General features: G+C 49.6%; 1 protein-coding gene across 5 annotated transcripts in view; it reads left to right on the top strand.

The window, feature by feature from the left end:
- Window positions 1-26,822, top strand: part of Anp32a (acidic nuclear phosphoprotein 32 family member A) — a 39,039-nt gene extending 12,217 nt beyond the window's left edge. For 4 of the 5 annotated variants that reach the window (XM_060384975.1, XM_021640476.2, XM_060384977.1 and 1 more), the window contains exons 2-7: window positions 18,944-19,093; window positions 19,293-19,415; window positions 21,779-21,971; window positions 22,869-22,966; window positions 25,313-25,376; window positions 25,609-26,822. In XM_060384975.1, the coding sequence (XP_060240958.1) occupies window positions 18,944-19,093; window positions 19,293-19,415; window positions 21,779-21,971; window positions 22,869-22,966; window positions 25,313-25,376; window positions 25,609-25,670 (690 nt within the window). In that variant the 3' untranslated portion in view covers window positions 25,671-26,822. The remainder of the gene's footprint in view (window positions 1-18,943; window positions 19,094-19,292; window positions 19,416-21,778; window positions 21,972-22,868; window positions 22,967-25,312; window positions 25,377-25,608) is intronic. The other variant, XM_060384976.1, reaches the window with a different exon arrangement.
- Window positions 26,823-27,943: the final 1,121 nt, after the last annotated feature.

Here is a 27,943-nt window from a genome sequence, read left to right as displayed (position 1 = left end):
AAAGGGATATGCCTTGGGTTCTCCCTGCAGATAGCTGGAGAAGCCACAAGTGGGACTCAAGAGGATCCTATTCCCACATACCAGAGACACTGGGCCGATGGGTACCTGGGTGATTTTTTTTCTCTTGCTTTCCTTTTTCTGAGAACGACACCAGAAAAGAATCTGCAGCAGGCTGAAAGTTCAGCAATCGGAGGGAACAATGAGGCTCAGGGATGTGTGTAAGTGTGCGTGCTCCTCACTGTTGTGTGAGGGTGCAGCAGAGTCCTGAAAGGACTGCAGCTAGTCTCAGGGCCCAGGCCTACCTGCAAGCATCATGAAGACTGGAAAGCAAGGGATCTGGCAAAGGCAGAGGTAAGGTAAATTTAGAGGGATTTGGTCCCACTTTCTGCAACCAGCTTGATCTGCCCTTGATCTCACAGGAGACCAACATGATATGACTATAAGAAAAAGTGAGTCATATTCCCTGTCCATCAGCCATGTCCCGTGCACTAGCACTGAAATAAGGCTGGCCTGTTCTCCTAAGCCATTTGCACAGCAAACTTATTATCTAATTGCATTCTGCCCTTGTGTCCTGGGTGGCGCACAGGTGTGGGAGGCCTGTGTCTTGTGGTGGAATGCGGTTGATAGACAGGAGGAAAGAATGTGGTTAGTGACTCAGACTGCAGGCTCCGTGCACTGCCAGGGGAGCATCTGAGGGACTCCCCAAATGAGGCTCCCCCCAGCTGCCGAATCTGCCTCTGGGTGTGTTTTCGAAGCTGGGGCTGGGGGTGGGGGCACATTGAAGTAGGGTGCTTCTCAGTAGATGGGAAGAAACATGCTAAATGGAAGTAAAAGGGAAAACAGCTAAAGAACGGTCCAGGCTTTAATGTGCAGGGCTGCAAGGACCCATTGCCTGGCCTGCGTCTCTCCCCCTCCTCCCTCCAGGCATTCATGCCAAGTTTAAACATGCCCACATTCTGCTCGTCACACTTGTGTCTATGTACCTGTGTCCCAGGAGGCTGCTGCTACTAGACTATGACGAAAAGTGGACCTGGGCCCTGGGGGAGGTGACTTAGTTGGTGAAGTACCTGCCGTGTGAGCATGGGGACCCAGGTCCCCAATAAAAGCTTGCCATGGTACTGCCTGTCAATAATACCAGTACTAGAGATTTGGCAGAAACAAGAGGATTGTTGGTTGGCTGGCCAGCTCAGCCAATCAGTGAGCTGCAGGTTCACTTCAAGACCCCGCTTGAGAAAATCAGAGAGCCACTGAGGGAGCGATCAGCTGTGAACAACACAGACATGAGTGTGCAGGACTGCTGGTCCAGGACAGCGAACGTGGGAAGCAGTGTCTTCAGGGTATTAGCTGGTCCCCTCTGGGCCTCAGTCACTGTCTCTATAAAGTGGAAGATAACAGCCATGTCTTTTTAGGGTCTGTTTCCAGGAAGGGAGGAGAGTAGTTTGCACCAGGTCTGAGCCCCAGAGGTGATTGAATGGGGGGTCAGGTGAGCTGAAGAAGGCTGTGCCTGTCTCCTGTGTGGTGGGGGAGCTCTCCTCCTTAGCATGGCTCACACTCAGCTTCAGAAGCAGATGGGAGACCTGAGAAAAGGACAGAGCCCCTGACTTGTGCTGAAGTGGCCCTGTAGGGACACCGGCAGCTTCAGGCATGCCCTGCTCTGGGATATCCTAGGTGGGATTCTGCCTGGCCAGCCTTTTCTGACTGTCCCAGGGCATTAGTCCTCCTGCTTCTCCAGAGCTTTGGGCTGCTGTTTCTCTCATCCTTTATCTTTCAAGCAGCTCCCCAAAGGCTCCTTGCCCAGGAAGTCCTCCTGGACCCAGTGGAGGGAGGGGACCCTCCACATCTGCCCAGGTGGCATCCAGGATGTGAGGCCATGGTCTGTCTTCCCAGTGGATTCCCCATAGTTCCTCGTGGGAGTGTGCACCAGTGGCTCTCCCAGTTCATCTGGTCAGTGTTTCTCTGTACACTTGCCAGGGAGCATTCTGAGGGTTCCGGAGTCCAGCGTGACTCCCCCACGGCATGAATAGGAAGGTTCCCTGGTGGCAGAGGTGCCCTCGGCCTCTGCCTCACTGCTTGTGGGAAGCGTCCCATCCACATGCAGGATTGAAGCTAGCCTTTCTCTGCTGCATGTCTACTGCAGGGAGGACGGATGTTGCCTGGATGTTGAGCTGTCAGTGTGCTGTCTTCCCCACTGGCTCTGAGGGTCTGGGGAGCTCCTGCAGAGGCTGGCCTGCAGCCATAGCAAGCAGCTCCACTTCTGAGCTCCATCTAGTTTGTGGCTCTGTTGCAGACACGCTTATATGTGTCTTGGGTGAATGTAGGTATATCTGTTCTTCCGGGGGTGAGTCTGGGGCAGTTTCTGGAGCAACACTCTGGGCTGCTGCTTGGGATGTGGTGGCTGGAGCCCAGTTGGAATGCAGGCTGTCCTCTTAATCCACAAGGGTACTGGTTTCAGGGCATGTTTGTTCTCCGGGAGCATTCAGGGACTTTATCTACCCCAGTGGCCTGTGTGGTCCTTGTCAGAAGTGGCACAGGACAAGTTCACATGTGCCCTTGAGCTTGACCAGTGGCTGTAGGCGCTGGCCAGGTCGATCTTATACTGGGGGAAGTGCCCACTGCACCAGAACACAGACCTGTATTCCCTGAATGTTTTAAGTTTTAACTCCATGCTTTCCCAGTGGTGAGCAGCTTAGCCGGCATTTCCCAGCTGGCAAACGGCAGCACAGAGCTGGAATCCTGGCTCCCTGCTGACTCCTGCCTGGCCTTGACTGCTTCCATTCTTTCTGTACACAGAGACTGAATACCTACTGTATACTGGGTATGTTGCCGGCTTCCTGGATATGACAGTTAAGCAGACAGTCACATCACCTGTCCTTCCCACACAAACCACAGCAAAGATACCAATACAAGCCATGAACACAAAGCTGTGGTCCAGGCAGGCTTCCTGGAGGTGGTGACACTTTAGTGGACAGGATAATAACCTCTGCTGGATTTGGATTCATAGCTTAAAATCCAGTTGATTAGAGAAGTATCTCTGAGTTCCCAGAAGAATAAGATGTGAGCTGACAAGCCTTAACACCAGAGCTGTAGCACCAGGTCTAGGCAAGGTTAAGGCCTAGATGGGCTACAGAGAGTTCCAGGCTAACTTAGGCAACTTAGTGATAATCTCTCTGTGTTAATAAAAGGTAAGAAGAGGGCTGGAGAGAAGGCTCAGTGGTTAAGAGTATTCACTGTCTGCTCTTCCAGGGATCCTGAGTTCAATTCCTGGCACCCACACGGTGGCTCACAACCACCTCTACTGGGATCTGATGCCCTCTTCTGGCATGCGGGTGTACATGCAGATAGAGCTCTCGTCTACATAAAATTAATAAAAATAATCCTTTAACGTTGAGAAGAGAGATGTAGCTCAGTGGCAGAGTGCTTGCCTCGCATGCACAGAGCCCTGGGTCTAATCCACAATACTGCACAAGACCGGGAATAGTTTGTGCCTGAAATTCCATCACTTGAGATGTGGAAGAGCAGGATGATCAGAAGTTCAAGGAGGCAGGGAGGAGACAAGGGGAGAGAGGGAAACAAATATGGGAAACTATGTTGCGGCTGGCCAGTACTCCACTCCTCCCAGCCCTAGGCCAGACCTTGACATCCCAGAATGTCTTGTTATTCTCTTAAGGCTGATTCCTTGAATGAATGACCTGAACTTTGAGATGGACTTGTTAATTTGCCTTTTCAGCTATAGCTGGGTGTGTTGGAGGGAGTGGACTATGACCACATCGCCACCCTTCCAGGCAGACCGGCTACTTTTAAGCTGGTCTTCTCTGTCTGGACAGAGACGCCTCCCATTTTGTTAACCATTTAACACCCCCACCTCACCACCACCACCCTGCCACCCTTTTGCTTTTTCAGGATGGGGTTTTGTTTTGTGTTTGTTTGTTGTTGTTTTCCTGTGTAGCTTTGGCTGTCCTGGAGCTCACTCCGTAGACAGCTGGCCTTGAACTCACAGAACTGCAGTGCTGGCACCATGCCTGCCTGGCTCCACCCTGGTCTTTCTGAGGTTACAGTGGATCTGAAAGACATCCACCATTTCTCTCATTCTATCTAGATCTTGCCTGACTTTACACCTATGGGTGGAAGTCCAGGTGGTTTGGGGCAGGAGTGCTAGTGCCCCTTGCAGTGGTATTTGTGGGGAGGGAACTTGACCAGCCAGCCTGTCTCAAGGACCAGGGTGAACCACCTCGGACCATTGGATTTTACCTTAGAGAATTTGAAAGGTGCTTCTGGCTCCACTGGGGCTCCCTGGTGCTTTTTCATAACACTGTGGGCTATTCTCTGAGCAAGGAAAAGTAGTCTTTTAAAATTTGTGTTCTGGTTGCTTGTTACTGTTCTCTGCCTGTGTGCGGGATACCTTGTTTAAGCTACAGAAGTGCTACAAAGTAGTTAAGTAACAGGTGAGGGGGCCCAGGTGGTGGCTGCTGAGCAGCTGTCCTGAGTGCACAGCCAGGTCCACTTCCGAGCTGCGTGTGCAACCTAGAGTAGACCCTTCGCTTTGACCTGCACCTTCCAGCCACTCAGGATAACCTGGGAGACCTCTAGTCTATTTGTCTGCCCCACCCTCCCCACTTTCCTTCACCTTTGCCTCTGCAAACTTGGGGTCTCCTGGAGCTCCCCAAGCCTCCTAAGTGCTGAGATTGCAGGCATGCCTCTGGCTGTGCCAGGGCCTTCGGGGGAAGGTCCTTTCTCTTCCAGGCTCTGACATACTTCATACAGCACGGTTTATTCCCACAGACAAGAAACACACCCAGAGATTTTTTTACCTAGGTCTGGGAAGTAGGCTTAAAGTGTAATTAGGGGCCTAAGGCCTAGCGCCTCTGCAAACATGAGCAGGTCTTGGCAGCCTCTTCAGCAAGAGCAAAACAGCACCCCCGTGAATGGGCATGGCAACAGTGCAAGCACCTCCCTACCCTGTTGTGCTTAGCTCTCCTGGGATGAGAGGAGGCTTACTTGACCATTCCTGAGTGCCTAGGGTGAGTTTGGGGTGGTGCTTGTGGCTAGGTACTTGGTAAACATCACCTTTTGGACCTATTAGCACATCCCAAGGTATAGGTTGGGCCACTTGTTTTTGAGACAGGTAGACTGGTTCAGAGAGGTCAGATTGGCAGACTGGACCTCCCTTTTGTGTTGTCATGGGTTCTTTTTGCATGCCCCTCCCAGACTAGACACTCTTGGGTCAGGACGCAAGGACAGCATTTCCACTGTAGCCCCATCTTCTGTTGTAGTCTCCATTGAGTGAGTTTTAGGCATTTGTGGTGTGGACTGGGGTTAAGTAACCTATCCAGAAAGATGATGAGGCCTTAGGTTTGGAGGACTTTGTGGACTGTGACCCTGTAATCAGGGTGGGATCTGATTGAAGCACTGAGCCAGGTGAGCACAGAGTGGCATGTGCCTGCATATTTATACTCTGTGGTTAGTTATTGCAGCTAAACATTGGAAATGTCTGTGAAGAAGGGCCTGATGAGAACAGTGGCCCCCATATGACAGGACACCATTTGGTGGTCTAGGGCAGTCCAGCATTGGCCTGGCATGCATGAGGCCTCAGGTCCAACCTTCAGGACTGCCAGGGAGGCTCTTGGGGTTGTTTTGTTTTGTTTTGTTTATGAGACAGAGGCTTACTGTGTAGCTCAGGATGGCCTCATGATTCTCTGCCTTGGACTCCCAAAAGCTCAGGTGACAGCCAAGGCAGGTTGTGAACTGTATGGGAAAAGGCAAGACAGACAAACAAACAAAAACCCAGCAATGTTACAGGTTGGTTTGGGAGTAAGTTGAGAAAAGTAAGATTCAAAAATTCCAAACACTCTGGAGATAGATAGGTGGAGTAGGTAGTTACTGAGGCAACAGGAGGTAGTTACTGGTTGGTGGTCGGAGGATTTGCTGAATTTTCCTACAGTCTGATTCTGAAACCAGGAAGATGACTGTATTACTAGTTAAACATCATCACTATAACACCTGGAAAACAAGCAACAACACGAAGGTGGTTTTGGACCAGCTTCTTACTGTATTCTTTTTTTTTTTTTTTTTTTTCTTATTGTATTCTTATCACAGCCTCTTCATCTGAATGGGAACGTTCTTGGCTGTGTGCTTGTTAAGGCTGGGACCGCAACCATAGCAAGAAGCCTCCTCCAAGGTGTCAGCCCTTGTCTCCATCTTTGGAGTTTATCCCCCAACACACTGCCATGGTGTAACTCAGTTGTTTCTTTCCCCAACTGAGTGAAGTGAAGGGTTCAGCAGACTGTTCTGGATGCCATATAGTGGGGGAGTCAGGGTGTTTTCTTGGCTTATTTTTAATGCCTTTCTGATCAACAAACATTTACTGAGGGATAACCTCAAGGCAAAGCAGGAGACTTGGGCTTCCAGCACCTCTTCTCTGTTCTCTGGGGTGCAGCATCTTGCTTGGTGAGGAATGTAGCTTGTGAGATGTACTGCGGTACTGCCAAACACAGCACAGCACAGCCTTCGAAGGGCCTTCCTAGCCAGCATCTGGCCTGCCCGGTTCCATGGACTCCTCTGTAGGTATAGCTCTTCTTCCCATTCTAGTGGTGAACACACTGAGTTGGTGAAGTCATGACCAAAGCCACAATTCTAGGCTGGGATTGTGGCTCAATTTGTAGAGTTTGTCTAGCATGCCACAGCCTTAGATTCATTTGCAGCATGGCTTAAACGGGATGTACACCTGAATTCATGGTACTTGGATTATTAGAATCAAGAGGATCAGAAGTTAAAGATCTTCAATTACAGTAGAGTTTGTGACCACCTAGGCTACATGAGACCTTGTTTCAAAAACAAAAACAAACAAAATATGTCTCAGTTCTGAAGTGAAAAAGCCTGGAGCCAAACCAGACTGACTCATGTGTCCCTGTGCTAATAATCAAAGCATCTATTTATAAGATGTTTCTTATTGTGTAGTGTATGCCTATTTCTACCAGAATACATGGCCATTCGCAGCCTCAGTAAAGTCCCTTTGCTCATGTACTGTGGAGCAGCTGTGAAGGTCAGAGGACAGTTTGTCTGAGTCGGATCCTTCCATCACAATACGTGAGCCGTCTCACCAGCCCTCCCTCCACGAACTCTCTTACATTTACGCAGCTGCAGAGTGTGACCAAGCATGCTTCCCACTTAGTCTTGGCCACGGATATTCCTTCCATTGTAAGCCATCCCTGATCAGATGTTCTTTGGGGTTCAAGTCTACACAGACGATAGATAGCCGTCCTCAACCACCCTTTCAGTACTGTCCCTTGTCACTATTGCTTTTTCCTTTGAGCATTAGTTGTATATACAATCACTGGCTTAGTATCTGGCTCTTTCACTAGAAGGTACACACATAGGAGGGCAGGCATCACACTGTTTTTCTGCAGTGTCATACCTTAATGCCTAGCTTGGTCCCTGACATACAGCAGCTACTCATTAAAAACTGTTCAGTGCAGAGGCTGGGGCTCAGAGGTTAAGAGCACTGTCTTCTCTTCCAGAGGTCTTGAGTTCAATTCCCAGAAACCACATGGTGGCTCATAACCATCTATACTGAGAGCTAATGCCCTCTCCTGGTATGTAGGTGTATATGCAAATACAGCACTCATGCAGTAAATAAATAAATCTTTAAAAATAAAACTGTCCAATGAATGACTGGGCCTGTAGTCCAGGCAGGTAACTTCCCTGGCTGTGTGTTGGGGTGGGGGGTGGGGTATCTTTAGAAGTGAAAAGACCCACAACGTGTGCTTAGCAGGGCCTCATAAGGCCCTTGGCAGTTTGTATGCAGAATCTTTGCAGATGCTTGCTAGCATTGCTTATCCTGGGTCTCCCACCTTCTTGCTTAACCGCCCCCATCCAGGTCCTTCAGTTGTGCATCACCCCAGCTCTCAGATGCCTCCCCATCCTGTTTGCCCTTGAGGTTCTGGAATTTAAGGTTTGGACACTGCCACCAAGGAGACTTGGTCACGTCCCTGCCACCACCATGACTGCTTGTCTTAAAGTTTAAAGTTTTTGTTACATTTTACAGACAGTGTGTACTCAAACATGGGTGTCATAGTATGCATGTGGAGGTCAGAGGACAACTTGCAGGAGTTGGTGCTCTCCACATGTATGTTTCAAAAAATCAAACTCAGGTCATCAGCCTTGGTGACAAGCACCAAGCCCCCACCCCACCCCAAATCTTTGGTACTAGAGCTTGAACTTAAGGCATGTTAATACATGCTAGGCAAGCCCTCTACCAGTGAGCCAACCCACCCCCACCCCCGTGAATTCCTGCTTATTCCTTTCCGCACAGCTTGAATATAGCTTACTGTGTGCGGGCTGCTTGGCAGGCCCTCCTTCAGGAATTGATCTCCTGAACCTTACCACTCATTTCTAGCTAACTAGCCTCTCCTTGACTCTCTAAAAGTTGTAACATTTTGGGTCTTCTGTTTTGTTTTTTAGCATTTTAAGATTAAAGCAGTTGGTGGTTCACATCTTTAATCCCAGAACTTGCCGGGCAGAGCTAGTTTGAGACCAGCCTGGTCTACAGAGCAAGTTCCAGGACAGCCAGCACTTCACAGAGAAACCTTGTCTTGACAATAAACAAAATTAAAGCATCTGTAGACCTGTGAACAGCAGTTAATTCAATCCATATCCTATTTTAAATATCAAGTATAGGTCAGATTCCCCTAGCAAGACAGGGAAAGTGGCTGGCTCTGGAAGCAAAGCCAATCCAGGCGCTGCAGGTTTGACTTACTTCCCCTTCCTCCTCTCCCACTGTCTCCCTCTCCCCTCCTCCTTCTCCACCAGGAAGTTTACCATATTTGATTTGTCCCTTAGGCAAGTTGAGTGTATCCTGTTAGGTTAAGGGAGGAAGAGCTGATTAACTCACTTCTTATGCGTAACCCGAGGCTAATCGGTGAGGTTCTTCTGCATGGTTGGTTACCATCTCTGCCCAAATCTTTCACTCCCTATTAGAGCCGGGATACCCAGGCTTTAGCACAGGGGCCTGCTCGGCTCCTGTGATGGAGGTCTGCTGTCTGTTCTGGTAGAGGTGGCAGGAAGGAAGCCAAGCACAAGGTTTCTTCTCTGCAGCTATTTGGCTTCTCGTGTATTTATTTCTGTGCCTTCTGGGTAAGGCCTGGCAGGGAGAAGGCCCAGCTTGGGTCTGGGTACTTCCCTCTCTTTCCCCTTGCTTCAAGGAGGTCTCCCTGGACTGGACCGTCTTTGCATCTGAGCCCTCAGCTGAGAAGACAGTGAATGGCCCAAGGTTTCATCACAGGCTGACTGATTTTTGCATATACCACAGATTGGGTTCCAGCTCATGCAGCTGAAAATAGCCCTGACCTTGATTCTCCTGACCCCCTGAGAGCTGGGAGTACAGGCATTTCATCCGGCATGGTTTACTTGGTGCTGGGGAAATCAAGCGGAGGGTTGTATGCTAAACAAGCGTTCTAACAACTGAGCTGTATCTCCATCCCTGAAGCATGTGTTTGTTTTGTTTTACCAAGCCAACTGGAAATGGTAGATCGCCATACCAAGGCTCCAGTGTCCCGGTCTGTGAGTCTGCATGGCCTTGTGACTTTTGAGATGGGTCATGGCAGTGGCTGGGATGGGCAGAATCCTTGAATTGTTGGTGCGTAGGTCTTTGGACAGTGAGACTGGGGAAATGATCTCATTTGTATTGTGCAGCCAGCATCTCAGGGTAGAAGCCTCTCGTCTGACCGTCTGATTTCAGCAGCTAGTCACTGGCATCCCTCAGCTGGTACAGCTGATCTGCCCAGCAGTGGTTCTAGTGGGATGTTTTGACTCAGAAGTCAGAAGGAGTTAGCCATCTAGAAGCTTCTCTAGAACTATTGTCCGCTTGCACTCCACTCAGCCAGCCTTTCCCCGAGTCTGACTGGCTCGTTCCCATGTGACCACTCAGCATGCACTGGTGTCAGCTGCTCTGTGTGGGGTACTGGGGGAGGCCGACACTGAGTCTTTAGACCTGTGCAGCAGCTCGCAGAGGGCCTTGGTGGACAGGGACAGGCTCCTGGGAAGGGTAGGGGAGATAAGAGTTCCTGTGACATGCAATGTCATTTGGTGTCAACATTTTTTGCTGTAGAGGAGTGGGGCTAGCAGTGGGAAGCTGCCTTGGAAAGGTGTGGGGTTGGGGGCCTGGGAACCCTGCTCTGGGTTTGCAGTTGATCTCTGTGGCCATTAAAGGCTGGGGGAATAACAAGCCACATTATTATGACATTATTGGATCTGTCCTCTTTGTCCTGACCAGCCTTCCTATTGCAAGGGACAGTGCTGCAGCTCTTTAATAAGAACATATCAACCACTGTGGGTTTCAGCAGGAATCTGTTGGTGAGTGGGGTGTGTGAATAGAGGTGGTTCCTGCTCATTCTCATTGCCTCGAGGGGCTTGGAAGCTACTGGCATTCTCTGAGATGACTGACAGACCCCCACATTTGGAAATCCCACCCTGGGCCCTGGGGGACTTTTTTTTTTTCTTGGTGTGCAGAAAGACACCAGAGACCAGTTTCTCCATGTTAGTTATTGCCTAGAATAATGAACAGTCTGCACACTTGCATGCTGGATCCCAAGCTCTTCAGCTCTGAGGTCCCCGTGCCTCCTTTAGGAAGCCTTGCCTGAAGGGATGTAGAGGGGACCAGAAGGACCTCATCATTTTACTCCAGCCACACTGCCCAGTGTGCAGTAAGGAGGATGGGCAGAAAGCCCAGAGTCAGGCAGCAACTTCTGCCAGGGCACACAGGAAATTCAGAGGCATGGCAGGGACAGAGGCCAACTCCAGAGACTGCCTGGTTGCATCTGTCGCATATTCTGTGAGTGCTTCTTGACTAACCCCTCTTTTTCTGGATGCCTGGAATAGTACTCTGTCTCTTCCTGTATTCTAGCCTCCACAGGAAGACAGGAAAAGAACAACTGTTAAGGGAATGGAGCCGGGTAGGTTCAGTCATCACCCTCCGGCCTCCCGTGCCTCCCCAACCCCATCCACTGCACCCTCGGCCACAGCCAGCCAGACCCCACAGCAGCTCTTTAGGCTGATTCCGGCCTCTCTGGTAACTTTCTGTTACCTGAAAGTTGGGCAGGACTAGGGCAGGGCCAGGCAACCAGGGAAGGCTTGGTGCAGGAGGAGTCGATGGTTGAGATGGAAGGCAGGAATGAGGCTTTAAGAGGAGGAATAAATGGCGCTGGAGTCCTGGCTCAGCGGTTAAGAGCGCTTGCTGCTTTTGTAGAAGACCCGGGTTTGCTTCCCAGAATCCACGTGTGGCTCATGGGCGTTTGTAACACCAGTTTCAAAACACCCGAAGACCTCTTCGGCCCCTGCAGGCACGGGGCACGCACACAGTGCACAGGCATGCCGGAAAAGCACTCATCACATTTTTTAATCTTTAAAAAAGAAAACAAATAAAAACCCAAAGATAAGAGGAACGCAAAGGCGCAGCATCCGGGCTGGGGCAGAAGCTAGACATCCTTTTGCAAGCCTGGCCTGCACAGGGCCTCCAGGTACCACCAAGTGAGGAGAGCGTCCCTAGCACCGACTATTTCTGTGGAGAAGTATATGCCAAGTCACGCAGCAGTGAGAAGAGGAGGGAGGAGCCAGAGACAAGAGCGAGTCACGGGGCTGGAGGGCTGGAGCTGTTGCGGCCCTGGACCTATGAGCCGGCCTGCTCTCCCTCAGCCCGCCCCCCTGCCTCCAAGTAATGAAGATGGCGTCACCGCTGCCCGCGCCACGTGCTCCCCCGCTGCTTGCCTGCCGAGCTGCTTTGTATGCAGCAGCAAAAATCCAGGGCCCAAAGCCGCTTTCAATTCTTGGGGAGGGTTTGTTTGTTTTTAAATTGAGGAAGGGCCTTGCCCCTAGCTAAGACTATGAAAGCGTGGAGACCCCAAGCTCTGGCCGCCAGGAGACTGTAGGAACTTGGGAGCTTGGTGGATGGGCTGTGTCTTCCCTTACTTTCAGGGGGTGGGGGGAGGTATGAGTCTGACCTAGGACAGAAGGCCTGGTGTGTACAAAACGAAAAATCACCCAGTTCAGAATTACTTGCTCCTTCTTCTGCCCAGTCCGCCTGCCCCTGGGGCTTCCACTAAACAATCAATCTCTCCAGACCGTGGCACCCCTTGCTGTGTGCCATATTTCTAAAATGTAAGCCATAAGAAGGCTGGAGAGATGCCTCAGCAGTTAAGAGCACTTGTTCTCAGGACTCACACCCAGCCCTCACAACCCCCTGTAACTCCTCCGAGAGATTGTCCTCTGAAGGCTCCCCTACACTCGTGGCATTCAGTCACAGAGACACAGTAAAAGACTGATATAAATCCTAAGTGGTGTTTGTTTTCACTGTGTGTGCTTATACACACAAAAAGTGTACATGCTCTGAGTAGAGTGGGTTTTTTAAAAATTGTGTATTGTGATTTTATGTGCATGAAGGTGCCTGGGGAGACAAGAATAGGGTAGCTGGAGTCACAGGCAGTTGTGAGCCTCTGACCCTGGGTGCTGGGTACCGGACTCTGGCCCTCTACAAGAGCAGCAAGTGTGCTTAACTGCTGAGCCATCTCTCCAGCTCCTAAAATGTATTCCTTGCAGTGGATTATGATCAGAAATCCCCAAGATCCCTGTAACTTTTAAAATATCCGACTTTTCCCCCAGAGCTGTGTCCCTTGCTTCGTGGAACCAGATTGAGTTTTTTAAGTTTCATCACACCAGGTTGGTAAGCAGACTTTACCGTTAAAACAAACCCAACCAAGCGTACACCTCAAACCTCGATGACTCACGAAATTTGGCCTTCAAGCTAGAAATGGATCTGCAACAGGGGATGGCCCATTTAAAAGCTGACCTAGTTAAAACCCAGGAGCACCAGAAAGCACAGGGTCAATTTGATTTGAGTCTTCCCTCCCTCCTGTTCAAAGCCTGGAACCTGGAACAGTTAGTCAGGGGCTGGCAAGGGTGAAACCCAAGCTGCGTACATTTATCCAGTGCTTGTTCAGGGAAATTTTGGCTAGGGGCTGGTGTAGAAAGCCAGGCAAAACAATGTAGGGAGTGAACCCAGAGGGTTTTTAAGCACGCTAGTGTCTGTAGAGCAGGTTGGGAGGCTTGGGATGATGGGCCAGGAGCCCTTGGAGGACTGAGGACTAGTTAGGAAGGACCCTTAAGGTTTAAGGACATATTATTGTTTAATTTGGCCCTAGGTTGGCACTAGAGTTGTGAGAAGAAACTAGAAACCCAAAGAGGTAAGGTGTGCTAGACCAGTGGTTCCCAACCGTCCTGACACTGCAACCCTTTAATACATTTCCCCCAGTCCTAACATTACTTTTGTTGCTACTTCATAACTGTAATTTTGCTATTATGAATCATAATGTAAATATCTGTGTTTTCCCATGGTCCCAGGTGGACCCCTGTGAAAGGGTCATTCAACCCCAAAGGAGTCACTACCCATGGGTTGAGAACAGCTGGGCTAGACAGAGGAACTTGGGCTAGAACCAGGTTTGTGTGCCTACAGAGCCTGCCTCCTGCCTACCCTCACTGAGTTGCCACAAAAGTTCTGAAAAAGTAAGAAGTGACTCTCTAAGTGTCCTTCCCCTTGAGTCTTTATTTATTTGTTTGTTTGTTTGTTTGTTTGTTTTGGGAAGCTGTGGTAGACCCAAGCTGTCCATTTTAATCAGAGCCAGCTTCAAGGCCATGTGACCAATTCACATAGTTGGATGTCACTGCTATGTGAGGTTTTGTTTTGTAGAGACAGAGTTTCACCTGGGCTGGGCTGGCCTCAAACTCACTGTCAGCTGAGGGTGATATTGAACTTGTAACCCTCCTCCCTCTAACCCAGTTGATATGTATGTAGTATTGGAGATGAAATGCAAGGCTCGGTACCTCCTAGGCGAACATTTTTATCCATCAGTTCGTCCCTTTAAGTGAATTTTGGGCAAGAGACCCACCTTTTCATTTTGCAGTGGTCTGAGACAGCACCTTTCTTTGGTCCTTCTGGGTACCTCTTACCTGCCCTCAGTGGCCCATCTTACATGCCTTGTCCCTAACTCATCCTGCTTCTTGATACTCTGGGATGGGGCTATTTACCGGCTAGCTGTCCTCTCCCAGCCTGCCACCAGCCCTCTTCTGGCAGACTCCTCCCCTGCCCCCCCATCTTGGTTCACTATGGCTCCTGTGTCCCTTCAGCCAACAAGGTGGCACAATTGTCTTGTGTAGGGAGAACTGCAGCCCTGTTTGCTGAGTGCTGTGTCAGTTTAGTAGGGCAGCAGCTGACCTGATGTCAGGGCTGGGGCACATACCCAAAGCTATTGCATGAAAGGTAGAGGTTGTGCAGTGTTGATTTCACCCGTTACAGTGTGCTGTTCGTGCTCTGCACATCAGGGCCATTTTGTGTCTCTCTTGTGCCAGGGCCAATAAGGGGGACATTTGCTAAGCAGCACTGTGCTGTGCATTCCTGCTAGGCTGATTATGGGGAAGGACAGTCTCTGACCTCTAGGAGGATCAGATGCTTAATACATGATTAAATGATTCATGCAGCCTCCGCCTCTGAGCCCAGAGCCCAGACTGGGTGCCAGCTACAATGATGGCTTCCTGGGAGGGGGGCTTGAACTAGATTTAGGTGCAAGTGTAGGTGATGGGGGAGGCTGGTGGGTCACATTTAGAAACTTGAATGTTTTCCCGGACATTAACTAGCCATGAGTGTTTTGGGAGGCTAGAATTTGCACTTTATAGGTTAAGCAGATGTCACTGTGCTTTTCCTAAGGAGGTAGAAGCTTGAACCCCAGAGAAAAGAGATGGTATCATTCAGCCCAAATTAAGGGTCTCACATCCAGCGTGAGGGCTGCTACCAGTAGCCTAGGCTACTACATAACCACATCCTTCACTGAGGTCACAGTCTTCATTTCAAGACAAACAAATTTGAAGTAGCTTGGTGGCAGTGACCAGGGCTGCAGTGTTGGAGATGTAGAAGAAAGGTCACATCTGAGAAATTTGTAGAGACCAGACTTGGTGGTTTTGAAACAAGTTCTGGGTTGAGTGAGTGTATTACTGTTTATTATTCTGAAATTCAGTTCCCACTGGTGAGAAATGATGACAGACTCAAATTGAGGGTGGGGTGGGGTCCAGTTGTTTGTTTTAAATAAGAACAGGGGCTCCTGGCCGAATTCTTGTGAATATGCTAAACCTAAAGTACAAATTTTCAGTTTAATCCTAACTTGAAGCTCTCTCGAACTCAGGACTTGGCAAGGAAAGTCTTTTATTTTTATTTTTTAAGCACAGCACACCCTGGATACAAAAAGGGTACTGTCCTCACATGGAAGGGCTAGAGAAGAGCCACCGAGTCTGGAGGACGTGGACTGGAAATGATAGCGATTGCAGGGTGTGTCCGCTCATTCGAAGACCTTGGAGACCGGCAGGGGGACAGGCAGATGACTCACATGGGACTGTGGGCAGAGCTTTTGCTTTGTCCCATTTGAGCCACTCCTCGGGTAACTCACCTGCCTTTCTCTTTGTGAGCCTGCATGCCTTGGGCTGTCTATCGAATATTGAAACCTTGGAGTCTGTGCTCTGGCTCCTTCCTCTTACTCCCTAGGTGCTGGCATTCATACTGCCTGTCAGGAAAGAAGTACAGAACAAAGGAGACTGCGAAAGGGTACCTTAGAGTTTTTCAAAGGGAGCACAAACAATGCCTTTCTTTGGGGGCCCACACTCCACCAGAGGTGGACACACACCTGAGCTGGGGCCAGGTTGAGCTCTGCACGTAGGTGTCTGTGAAGGTGGAAATGACACCCACCCAGCTGGTGAAGCAGGAAATGGCCAAAAGGGAGCCATTATAGCTATGAGAGCCTCTGAAGTTGAGTGGTGTCTGGGCATGTGCCACTATGCCTGGGGGTGTCAGATGCTTCAAGGACCGCTACATTGAGTGGCCATTTTGGTTACGAAGTCACAGCAGGAGAAGTGTTTATTTTTCTTATTTATTTTTTGAGACAAGTTCTCCTATAGTCCAGGCTGGCTTCAACCTGGCTATGTAGCCAGTGGTGACCTTGAACACACCTAGTTTGTGTGATGCTGGGGAATCAAGTACATCTCCAACACAAGACAGATGTTTTTGATGTGGTTGTAAATAGAATCCCCCTCCGTGGTGTAGTTGGTCTTGGAACTATGTGAAATACTTTTTCTAATTTATTTATCTATTTTGGTTTTTAGAGCCTGGGTTTCTCTGTGTAGCCTTGTTGTCCTGGACTCACTTGGTAGACCAGGCTGGAACTCACAGAGATCCACCTGAGTGCTGGGATTGCAGGTGTGAGACACCTCATTGGCTTTGTGTGAAATACTTAAAATGTGTCTGGAGTGTGTGTGTGTGTGTGTGTGACAGCAGTAGCTGTGAGAAGGCCCCCCAGTTTGGGTGTGGTGCTGGGAGGTGGGGACTGACCTGGTCGTCTGTTTGTAGAAATGCTAGGCTCCCTCCCCTGGCAGCAGGAGTTCGGGAGGGACTGTGCCTCCCCAGGACAGAAGCAGCTTCCTGAGGAATTGCCTTGACTGTCCAGCATGGCCCCTCCCATCCTTGGTCCTCTGTAGGCTCGGCATTGAGAGGAGAGGCCTTTGACCACTCTGGGAAAACCACAGTATGTCTGTAGACTCAGGATATGGTGGAATCTGCGTTTGGAAGCCAGGATTCGCTGGGGAACCAGTTAAGGAAGAAGACTGGGCCACAGGAGTCCAACAGCTAATACTTGTCCCAGCAGCCACTATTGCTCTATTTGCTTGCTGCTGGCAGCCTGGCCTTCTCTCTCTACAGTTTTCTTGCCCTCGGGTGGAGGCCTCCAACGTATTCTAACCAGTGAGTGTCTTGACTTAGACTCATGGCCAACCTCAGCTCTTAGATCTATCAGGAAGATGGAGCGAGGCCAGGGCAGAGGCTTGGAGCTTGTGATTGCGGGAGGAAGGTGGTGTTCCTGGCTCTCTCTCCTTCCGGTGGAACTCTGAATTCCTGCTGTGCCATCCTACCAGGAGCTCTCACTGTACCTTCATCCACCGGAAGAAGGAAGGCAGGGCTCTGAGACCAGGTGCCCCATAGTTCCTGCCATGTCATTAGCCTGAAGTGGACTCTGTTCTGCCTTTTCCCTGCAGACTGAGTTCAAGGGGTTGCTGGAAGACCAGAGGGAGATCTAAGCAAGGTCCTCTTAGAGGAGAGATGCAGCCGGACAGGACTGGCTCATGTGCTGTTTAGTTGGGGGAAGGGAGGGCTCAGAGGGCAGTGGTGACCCTGTGAGCCCTGTAGGCCTGTGGTCAAGTCCCATGGATGGGAGAGTGCCACATATCCAGTCAATGTTCTTAATGCTTTCCAGAGGCTGAACAGTAGAAGCTGTTTCTGAGGCAGAGTCCTCAGGGGCAAGGTTGCAGAGGGAGGGGTGAATCTTTTCTTATTTTAGATTCCTTACAGCCAGTCCTGGAGCCACAGATCTCTAACCCAGCTACTTCAGAGGTGAGGCAGGAAGGTTACAACTTCAAGGTGCATATGCCTTTGATCCCAGCACTCATTGGGGCAGAGACAGGCAGATGGCTGTGAGTTCGAGGCCAGCCTGGTCTACAAATTGAGTTCAGGACAGCCAAGGCTATACAGAGAAACCTATCTTGAAAAACAACATCAAAAAGTCCAACGTAGACAACTTGGAGAAAGCCTGTGTCAAAATGAAAAGGAAGAGTAAAAAGATAAGAAAAGGAGAGGGTGCTTGCCTAGCATATATATGAGGGCCTTGGTATGGAACCTTCAGTTCCATACCACAGTAAGTGTTCCTTCTATCACCAAGAGACTGGGTTCCCCAAGCACCTGGCTTGCCCAGGGTTACATTGGCCTGCCTGCCAACTCCTTGGGCTGTTTGAGATTGTGCCTGAGACCCACTGGCTTTTCCCTGGCCTAGCATCCATTTGCTGTGTTCACTGGAGCCAGCAACTGCCCTGCTTGGAACTTCCTCACCAGAGTGGTGTTGTGTTGTTGTTTGTTTGTTTGTTTGTTTGTTTCCCCACTGTCTCTTTCTACTTGGTCAGAAACAAAGGAACCTCCCTGCCACCACCCACTGCAAGTCTTTGGAGAGCTGATAGGGTGGGGACCTTACTGGCCCTCATATTTCAGCATGGGCTGTCTGGGGAGTACAGTTTTCTTCATCTTCATCTACAAGGCAGGGAACAAGAATTACACCGTGAGCCATGTCATGCAGTAACTGTGCCTTGCCTCTCCGTATTCTTACGATTAAAATAATGCCGAGTGCTCAGGGCCACTCGAGGCTCTGTTCTTGAACAGCACTGTGTGTTTCCCCTGATGGGAACTTCTGCTGAACAGCGCTGTCTAGGCATGAGGACTTAGAAAGGGCTCTCTGCTGTTTTGCCCTAATGGTGAAGCGGCCCGGCACCTGATCACAGAGATAAGTGCCAGACCTCAGGGGGCAGCATAGAAAAAGGATTTGAGCGTGAGTGCGTTCTGTGCAAGCCATGAGATTTTCAGGGAGAGGAAAGTGGGGGCTGAGCATGGCATGAGCGTCCTACCTCCGGTGGGTGATCTGCCTGGGGCTACCTGGGTGCCTGTGGGTGGTGGGAGACTGGAGTTTTGGTTGTATACTGAAGTTGAAGAGCATGTAGTGGGAGGTTGTTATACTTGTCCACGCTCTTGTGCGTGTGCGCGCACGCGCGCACACACACACACACACACACACACACACCCCAGCCTCAGTGACAGTAAAGCCTACTGGTTGTCCTTTCTGAAATGACTCCCTGGTTCTAGAGGTGTGCTTACCCAAGGTTCTTCTGGCTTGGCCTTGCTAATGGTGGAAAGAGCAGGGTAGGCTGGTGGTGATCCTTTGCTCTGAGACAACTCTGACCTGGATAAGCGGGAAGGTTCGACATTGGGAGTGGGGGCTTCTCTGACCCTTCCCCACCTCCACTCAACACCATCCTTCCTTTCCAGGTGAAAGAACTCGTCCTGGACAACTGTCGGTCAATTGAAGGCAAAATCAAAGGCCTCACAGATGAATTTGAAGAACTGGAATTCTTAAGTACAATCAACGTAGGCCTCACCTCCATTTCGAACTTACCAAAGTTAAACAAACTCAAGAAGGTAAACACTAGGGCCTAGGATGTTGGGCGTGGGAGTGCTTTGTGTTCAGGGAGCATAATTGAGGGCAAGGCCAGGTACGTGCTCCAACTGGCTGGCATGGTCCCTGGGGATGATCCCTTCCCGCTGTCTGGGGAGAGTCAGGAGGCTCTGGGCCCTGAGCCTTCATTTTAAAAGCTTTTTCCCTCCCTGCCTCATACAGCTTGAATTAAGCGATAACAGAATCTCAGGGGACCTGGAAGTATTGGCAGAAAAATGTCCGAACCTTAAGCATCTAAATTTAAGTGGCAACAAAATAAAAGACCTCAGCACAATAGAGCCACTGGTGAGTCCCTTGGGGTCCTCCCTTTCCACTGGGGGCAGTGGGGATTGCTTTGGGGAGCCCAGCTTTTGCGATTGTCTTTTGAACTCATTTCCCCTCTTATCACTGTTTCTTTGACTCTCACTCTGTGCTGTGAGCTAAAGCAGGAACTGTTTCTTATTTCTGCTTAGTCCAGGAGAATTCGGTTTGACCAAGGTCACTTGGCCAGAATGGGCAGCCAGTGTGGGGCAGGGAATGGACCCTGGTCTGCTTATGCCCTTCAGCCTGGGTTGTGGTGTGCCTGGGCTTACAGCCTGACTGGCTTGCCACCCTTTGAGGAGGGAGGAACACTTCTAGATCTAAGCTGACCCTGGAGGTAGTCTGGCCATTGTTTCTTCCAGCGTTTATGCTAGTGGGTTAGTGGTTGGTACTGGCACAGGATTCGGGGAGCATGAGGCTGTGTCTGCAGGGAGCCTGGTGCAGGCCTTCCATTTGCATATGGAGGGAAGAGAGTCTCTGTTGGTGACCAGGGCCTCAGACATGCATGATGGATGACATCTCTGGCTCTTGCTTTACTCCTTTTCCAGTTAGAAAGGGAAATGATGGTCAGAATGACAGTCTCTGTGACCAGGGTGTGAGGTGCAGCATTCTTTTGATTTTGAAGAAGACCACCTGAAGATGTGATAAACAAGAATTCTTCAGAAACAGAGAAAAGTAGCCCATTCACAAAGCTAATGTCAGGAAGGTCCTGGGGACACTGCAAAAGTGGCTGGTCCAAGTAAAGCCCCGTCACAAAGCACCCCTCAATCTGGACACTCTTGGGTCAGGGTCACGCTGACTGTCAGGTGACAGTGACAGCAAGCTTGCATGTTTCTTTCAAGCCTTGACTTCGCCTGTCTCTCTGTGTCTTGGGGTCAGCTAATAAAACACTGACCACAGAAAGTTCTTTCCAGGTCTATCCCTGACCTAGGAACAAGGCAGAGCTATTCCATCTGCCTGGAAATCCTGATGTCATCATTTTTGTCACAAGGAGAAGCATCTTAAATTCTGAATCACTTGTGTTGGGAGTGTGTGTCGGGAGTGGCTGAGTCAATAAAGTCTTCGCGAAGCAGTATAGCCAAACCACACTGGAGACCAGGCACATACTCTTCCCTGCATGCAAATCACATGTGTTCATGCAGCTTTCCCGTCCTGGTTGTTGATATGATGTCCTGTGTCCTCCCAGGGTTGGAACCTGTTTTGGGTTGGGGGCTGCCGGGCCCCCTCACATAGGAGCTCAGGTGCCCTCCCTGCCTTTGGGGCCACTGACAATCACCTAAGTCTATAAACAAAAGTTGTTAGGAATCAACACTGCCCCTGAGGGCTCTGCTCTTCCTAGTTTGGCCTGGTCCGAATGGCAACAGGGACTCATGGAATAGGACCCAGCTACCTCGCTTGCTAGTTTCCTGGGCCCCAATTTTCCCAGCTATTCAACATGATAGTGTGGACACATCTTGTGACACAAAAGTGTGACACAAAAGGACATATCATATTCATTGCTACAAGCATAACTGGGTCCTCCTTCGCTTTGTCTCTTGTCCTCTTTGAGAGTTATTTAACAGACTAAGAGTATAGGCCTTTCCTTTCCTTCCTCAGATGCACTGATGATTAGCTCTGTCTTACAGAGGTGGGGATAAATTGCCTTAATGCTTGCAAGGGCTGTGCTCCTGCCTGGTGATCATTAGATGCCAGAGTTGGGTAGTTCATGTTGTTGTTTTCATTGCCTTTGGACTTCTTGTCACAGGGGTGCACAAAGCCCTCAGCCCATATACCAAAAGGCCCCATGTTGGTTTCAAGCCAGTCACGGGCTAAAAGCTGAATAAAGTATTAACTCCTGGTGAAACTTTTCAAACCCTCAAGTCCAACCCATTTTGTACGCTGAGGTTTGGGCAAGTGTGGGTCTGGGTTGGGGAGACAGGAAGTACTTTACTTGCTATGCAGATGTGAGGACATGCAATCAAAACATCAGGGCCCAAGTAAAAGCTAGGAATGACAACACACCCCTAGAACCTCAGTGCTGGGATATTGATCTCATGTGGATCCCAGGGGCTGGTAGGCCAGTGGTTTGACCAAAAAGCCAAAAGGGTGAGTTCCAGGTTCAGTGAGAGACCCTATCTTAAAACAAACAAAAAAAAAAAAAAACAAAACAAGGGAAGATAACCAGCGTTGACCTGATTATCTGCAAGCGAGCACACAAGCTTCTACACACACGCAGACAGCCACAACATGCCTGGTTTGCTTCTCACTGGAGTCCTTGGGCTGGCCTTGCTGCCTTTCCTAGGGCGGTTCCCCTCCCCACCCACTTTCCATAGTTACCCTTACCATTGACTGCCTTTCTCCACTTGCAGAAGAAGTTAGAGAATCTCAAGAGCCTAGACCTGTTTAACTGTGAGGTGACCAACCTGAATGACTACCGAGAAAACGTGTTCAAGCTCCTGCCCCAGGTCATGTACCTCGATGGCTATGACAGGGACAACAAGGAGGCCCCTGACTCTGATGTTGAGGGCTACGTGGAGGATGACGACGAGGAAGATGAAGATGGTGGGTGACAGTGGAGACCCTGGGATGCGGGCTCACCCGGAACAAGCTGGCGAGCCATATCTAGATCCTATAGTGTGACCTCAGACTTGGGAGGGGAAGAGGCCAAAAGAGGGGATGTGCCTGACGACCTCTTTTTTTTTTTTTTATCCTGGAGACCAGGTCATCTGCTGGAGAGACTGTGGTGCCCCCTGGTGGTCGCAGCATGCAGGGCCACAGTAGGCAATTGTTAGAACCCTAGGGGAGAAAGAGGAGGCTAAGAGCCCCTCCTCCAGCCCCTTCCCTTTGTCCACTGCAGCTTCTTTGCAGTTGGCACCCTGCAGCTTTCCTGTGTGTCTTTATAGCCCAAACAAAGCTAAGAGTCTAAATAGGCCCAGTCAATGAAGAAAAGATTTTGTTTTCTTTGTTGGCCTGGGCTCTTCTGTGAGATGTTCATATATTCTGTTGGCCTTGGTGGAGGTCCTTTGCCCGATAAATTGTGAATGTGCTCCTGTTGGGGTGCCAGTGTGGTATGTGGCAGGGGTCTGTGGTGGGGCCCCAGGTTAGCCCCCAGGCCCCTACCTAGTTGCTCCATTACTCAGGCCACATGTGGCCTTGAACAACTCATTTCTCTGAAAAGAGATGAGTTTTGTTGACTTATCCTTTGTGATTCGCTGGGCCCACCCCAGAACTACTGGCTCAGACCTCAGGGTCTCTGTGGCCTTACCTACACATAGGCTCTTCTAGGCATGTGACCTGGAGAAGGGCCTGTAACATGAGTCACTTTTGGTGTGTTTGGCTGTGTGAATGCCACTTCAATGCATTAGAGCAGTGGGGCTCTGGGCTTTGGTGGGGGTGGGGCAGACATGGCCCACCAGGCATCTCAATCCCTATTGTCTTCTTGCTACTCATCCCCCATAGAGGAGGAGTATGATGAATATGCCCAGCTAGTTGAAGACGAGGAGGAAGAGGATGAGGAAGAAGAAGGGGAGGAAGAAGATGTGAGTGGAGAGGAGGAGGTAAGGAGACTGGGCAGGGCGCCTGCGCATTCTCACCTGAGTCCTGTCAGTCACAACAACCCAGGAGCCCTGGTTGTCTGTCCCCTGCCCACCCACAGGGAACGGAAAGGGGTCCCTTTCCGAGATTCTGACAGTACAGGCTGGCTGCAAAGGCATCGGCTGTAGTTCTGGGGAAGTTGGTTTCCAAGTGGGGAAGGGAATGCTGGAAGCAGGGCCTCTGCATGCTTTAGGGAAGGCCTGTCTTTGCAGGTGGAGGTCAGGGAACAACTTTTGGGGGTCAATTTTGTTCTTTCTCTTTGTGGCTTCCAGGAGTTAGACTTAGGTGCCAGGCTTGGCAGCAGCAAGTACCCTTACGTCACTAAGCCTTCTTGCCAGTCCCTACTTTTTTGTTTTTGTTTTATTTTATTAAAACAGTCTGTCTGTACCCTTGGCCATCCTGGAATTCACTCTGCAGACCAGGCTGGCCTTGAACTCACAGAGGTCTGCCTGTCTCTGCCTCCCAGGCACTGGGATTAAAGGCATGTACCACCATACCTGGCTTTCCTACCTTTTTTTTAAATAACCAGTCCCAGCCCTGCCTTGAGCTAGCTGTGTATACTTGAACAAAATTTTTGGCTTTTCTGGGTGTCCTGGCATCTGTGGAGAAGGGATCAAGTGGCCTTTCTCACTACGTTATTGAGAGTAAAGTAGCACACTGAAAGGTGTCTCGTGAGGGCTGTGTGGCAGCCATGAGTCATTAGGTGTCCACACCTTCCTCCTTTTCACGTGTACTAGAGTTAGCGCTCCGGGTCTCGAGGGCAGAGTCATTTTTCATGAGTTGTTAAGAACGCTAAATCTGCTCTTGCTGCTGATGACTAGTATAGCAGGGAGGGTTTGCAGTGACAGCGCGCAGACAGGTGACTTCAACCTCAGGCACACACACACCGCATACACACCATAGTTCCTCCTAGTTTCTGCCTCCTGCCTTGACAGTACACAAGTCCACCTGCCACACACCGCTTGAGCAGGTTTCCTGGACTCCCTTCCCCAGGGCTCGGGATGGTGAGCCGAAAAGCCAGACTCCAGTCTGTTACTGCAGTTTCTCTTTCTTCTGGGTCCAGGCTGACAGACCCACCCTTAAGGGATACTTGGGGGAGGGAACGACTCTTTCCCTGAGGACAGGGTAATGGGACATGCTGGCTGGTGGACTGTCCGCTGTCCTATTCCTGCCTGTCATAAGAGCCCCACATGTCAACTTTGTTTTCTTTTTCTGTAATCTCATTGACCATCTGCCCGTATCCAGTTACCAGTGAAGGATCGCTTAAACACACACACAGTCTTAGCAGACAAACCAGGAAGAGAACTATACAGTGATACAAAAGCAAATTTACTTCAACAGTTCTTGGAAACAGTGGTCTGCTGTGCACCTTGGAGACCAGGGCTTCAGGAACAGAAAGGCTACCAGCATGGAACCCTGGGAAATACCCAGAGCAAGGGCCCTGGGTCGGGAGGATGAAGTCACAGGCCTGGCTAAATTCCAAGCAAGTTGAAAGTGAGGTCCTCAAAGGCTCTTGAGCCCGTCCCTCCCCCGACATGATGCCTAGGCTTGGCTGAGGGGAGAGGCAAAGAACCAAGAGCCAGGCTTGCCCATTTGATTCTGTAGTTGCTGAAACTGGGGTCTTCCCTTGAAGCTAAAACCATATTGAGGACAGATGCAAGAAAGGATGGCCTACTTTCAACAACAGGGCATCTGCCTGGGGAGTCTGTTCTCCTAAGATCCTGCACACTGGCAAGCTGCCCGTTTTCTAGGGACTTTGCCCAGAGTTTCTAACATGGGGCAGGCCACAACTACCCACCCCAAGATGCTTTGCCAATATCTTACTTGATGTGGGAAATATCTTAGGACATATGTCGGAAGCCTTGATACAAAACAGTAAGAAGCCCTACTGTGTGTTTGCCCTGAGCTGCAGGCCTTTGTGAGTTCTGAGCTAGGATGCAAAATCTTCCTAGGCAGGGACATTTATCTCTCTTTCAACTCATGTATGTATGTGGGTATACTGTATATACTTGTGTGTATGTACACATGTATTTGTGTATGTACACCCCATGTGTCAGTTGTCTGTCAGTTGTCTCTCTCTACCTTATATTTTAAGCCAGGGTCTCTCACTGAACATGGAGCCCATTGATTTGGCTAAACTGGCTGCCAGTGAGCTCCGGGGCTTCACCTGTTTGTATCTCCAAGGTGCTGGATGCACAGGCGTGCTGCTGGGCCCAGCTTTTACATACGTGCTGGGATGGACTGCCACTGAGCCTTCCCAGATCCAGCAGGAGCACCTCTAATGCTCTGCTATCTGTCTTTGCCTCTAGGAGGATGAAGAAGGTTACAACGATGGAGAAGTGGAAGATGAGGAAGACGAAGAGGAGGCTGGTGGTATGTCATCCTTCCCGCTCCTTCCCGGAGGCAGCCCAGCCCCTTTGCCTCTAGCATTACCTTGCTTTGAGGACCAGACAATAGAAGGGGGTATATCCAAGGGTCCCGACACTTTTGTGCCTTTTTCATTAGATGGCCCTGCTTCCTAGATGTACAGCTCTGGGTTCATGGTGGGGACAGGGCTGAATGAAAGATGGCTGCCTGGTAACCGAACCTTTTCCTTCTTTTCCAGAAGAAGAAAGGAGTCAGAAGCGAAAACGAGAACCCGAAGATGAGGGTGAAGAGGATGACTAAGGGGAATTAACCTGTTTGGGAAAATTCCTATCGTGATTTGACTGTTTTTACCCATATCCCCTCCCCCCTCCTATTCCTGCCCCCAAAACTTATTTTTTTCTGATTGTAGCGTTGCTGTGGGAATGAGAGGGGAAAAGTGTACTGGGGGTTGCCGGGGGGTGGGCGGGAGGGGGAGGAATAAAATACTATTTTTACTGCCACTCTTTTTATTTTCCCCCCTCCTTTTTCCTCGTGTCTGGTTTTGCCCCCGTAAATGCAATAGCTTAGCGCACACCCAGCAAGTATTTGTTCCTACTCTCAGAGAGGATGGCTTGGCGGCCGGCCTCTCCATTTTCTGGTATATCTCACATCCCCAGAGTTGGTCAGGAGGCTGTGGCTGGCCTCCCAGATAACTCACAGCTGAAGAGGCACAGAATCCCAGCCTCTGTGTTCAATCACTCTTGTTCTGGTTCATGTGGTCTCTGCCAGAGGTACCCAGCACCCTGGTTTGTAAATAGCATCCTAAAGGCGTATTTTGGCACTGGTTTGGGGACATTCCCCATCTCTCATCCCTTCTCCCCCTTCACAGATGGCAGTGGGCTTTGCTTTTGCAAAGAGAACTTTTGTTACTCCCGGCGCTGTGATCCTGAGAGCCAAAAACCGGCAGGCTTAGGAATGGGTTGGTAATCGTAATGAAAAGAAGCAAACCTTCATATTTTAACTTCTTTAAAAAAAAATATCATGTTCTATCTTGTTCTGTAAAATATTAGAGCAGTTTGTTTTGCAGAAATGACAGGAGGACTCATCTCGGGTACTCCAGCTTAGACTCTTTTTACAAATCTAAGCTCTGGAGGCACGCTGCATGTCCACTGGGTTTTTGTTCTGTTTTGTTTTCCTTCTCACATACATCAGGAGCACGGAAAAGGAATGCAAAATTGTATTTTCTTACCTAGTGGGACTCTGAAGTGACCGCAGATTCCTCCTAGTGAATGCTGTTTGCTTTCAGCACCCCCCTTCCGGATCGCTTTAGAAGTGACGTGCTGTTTCCTACACTGTTTCATTTGTACAGAAGAACATCTGCAACTCATTTTTCTCCCACCCTTGAGAAGAGCCAAACTTTGAGTTTTATGTCTGTTTGTCATTGATAAATTTCAATAAATCTTTTTTATACAATTTTTTGGGGGATGGCTTCTTTTGAGTTCTTACAAGCCATTGATCGTCCTGGGATCAGCTGCTGGCCAGGGAGGGAAGTCTTATATATCACCTGCTAAAACTTTAAGCTCTCCTGAGGATGTTACTTACACCAAGATTGGAGACATTTTTTTGTTCTCAGAGCAAGCCTAATGGCATGTATTCTACTTAAAGGCTACATGAAGGAAAGGAAGAGGAAGGAAGGAAGGAAGGGTGGATGCAAGGCTTACTTATAACAAAAAATAAAGCACCCAAAGGGCAGACCAACAATAAATAGTATTTGGGTTGTTTTTTTTTTTGTTTGTTTGGTTTTTTTTTTAATATCTTTGAATATCTTTCATGTTTTTTTTTTCTTGTTGTAAAGAATGTATTCTTGAAAACTCAGGAACATATAAAACGTTATTTAACAAACTGTAGACTTCCAGCTGGTATTTATTGTGTTACTTTTTTACTTGTGGTCCTGGGTACCTCTCTGTTCCCAAGTGTCCCGGCTAATACCATGGCTGGCTTCTGAGTGGCTTACCCGTCAAATATGTAGACTGTTAGATTTTTTTCAGTTTCCCCTGCAGCATTCTTCTGATAAGTACTCACACTTAAAATTTTTTAAATCTATTTAGTGTGTGTGTATGTGTGTGTGTTGCATATCAGAACAACTTTTGAGAGTTCTTCCATATGCATCTCAGGGATTGAACTTGGAACATCAGGCTCCATGGCAAAGGCTTTTATTCAACAGGCTAAGCTTTGTGGTCAGGACCGGGAGGCAGGCAGCCATGTCCTGGCTGTGCCGCATCAGGACAGGTGACCCGGGCTCCTTCCGTGGTGCCTTAGATAACGTAGTGGGGTGGTGAACACACTCTGCAGACAGCCCCCAGGGCATTCCCTTTCTGTATCAACCTTTGAGAAAGGTTAGTGAAGGTTCTGGGGTGATGGTTCAGTCAGAAAAACACAGACATGAGGACCTGAGTACCCTCTTCATCATCTGTTGTACAAAGCTAGATGCGGTGGCACACACTTGTCACCAAGCATAGGGAGGCAGGCAGGCGGATCCCCAGGACTCACCCGTCAGCCATCTAGCCTACGCAGGCCCCAGATTCTGCTGAGAT

This window comes from Meriones unguiculatus, chromosome 6 (genome assembly GCF_030254825.1).
Source record: "Meriones unguiculatus strain TT.TT164.6M chromosome 6, Bangor_MerUng_6.1, whole genome shotgun sequence".
In the NCBI taxonomy this organism is placed as follows: Eukaryota; Metazoa; Chordata; class Mammalia; order Rodentia; family Muridae; genus Meriones; species Meriones unguiculatus.
This window is presented reverse-complemented; position numbering and strand designations above follow the sequence as displayed.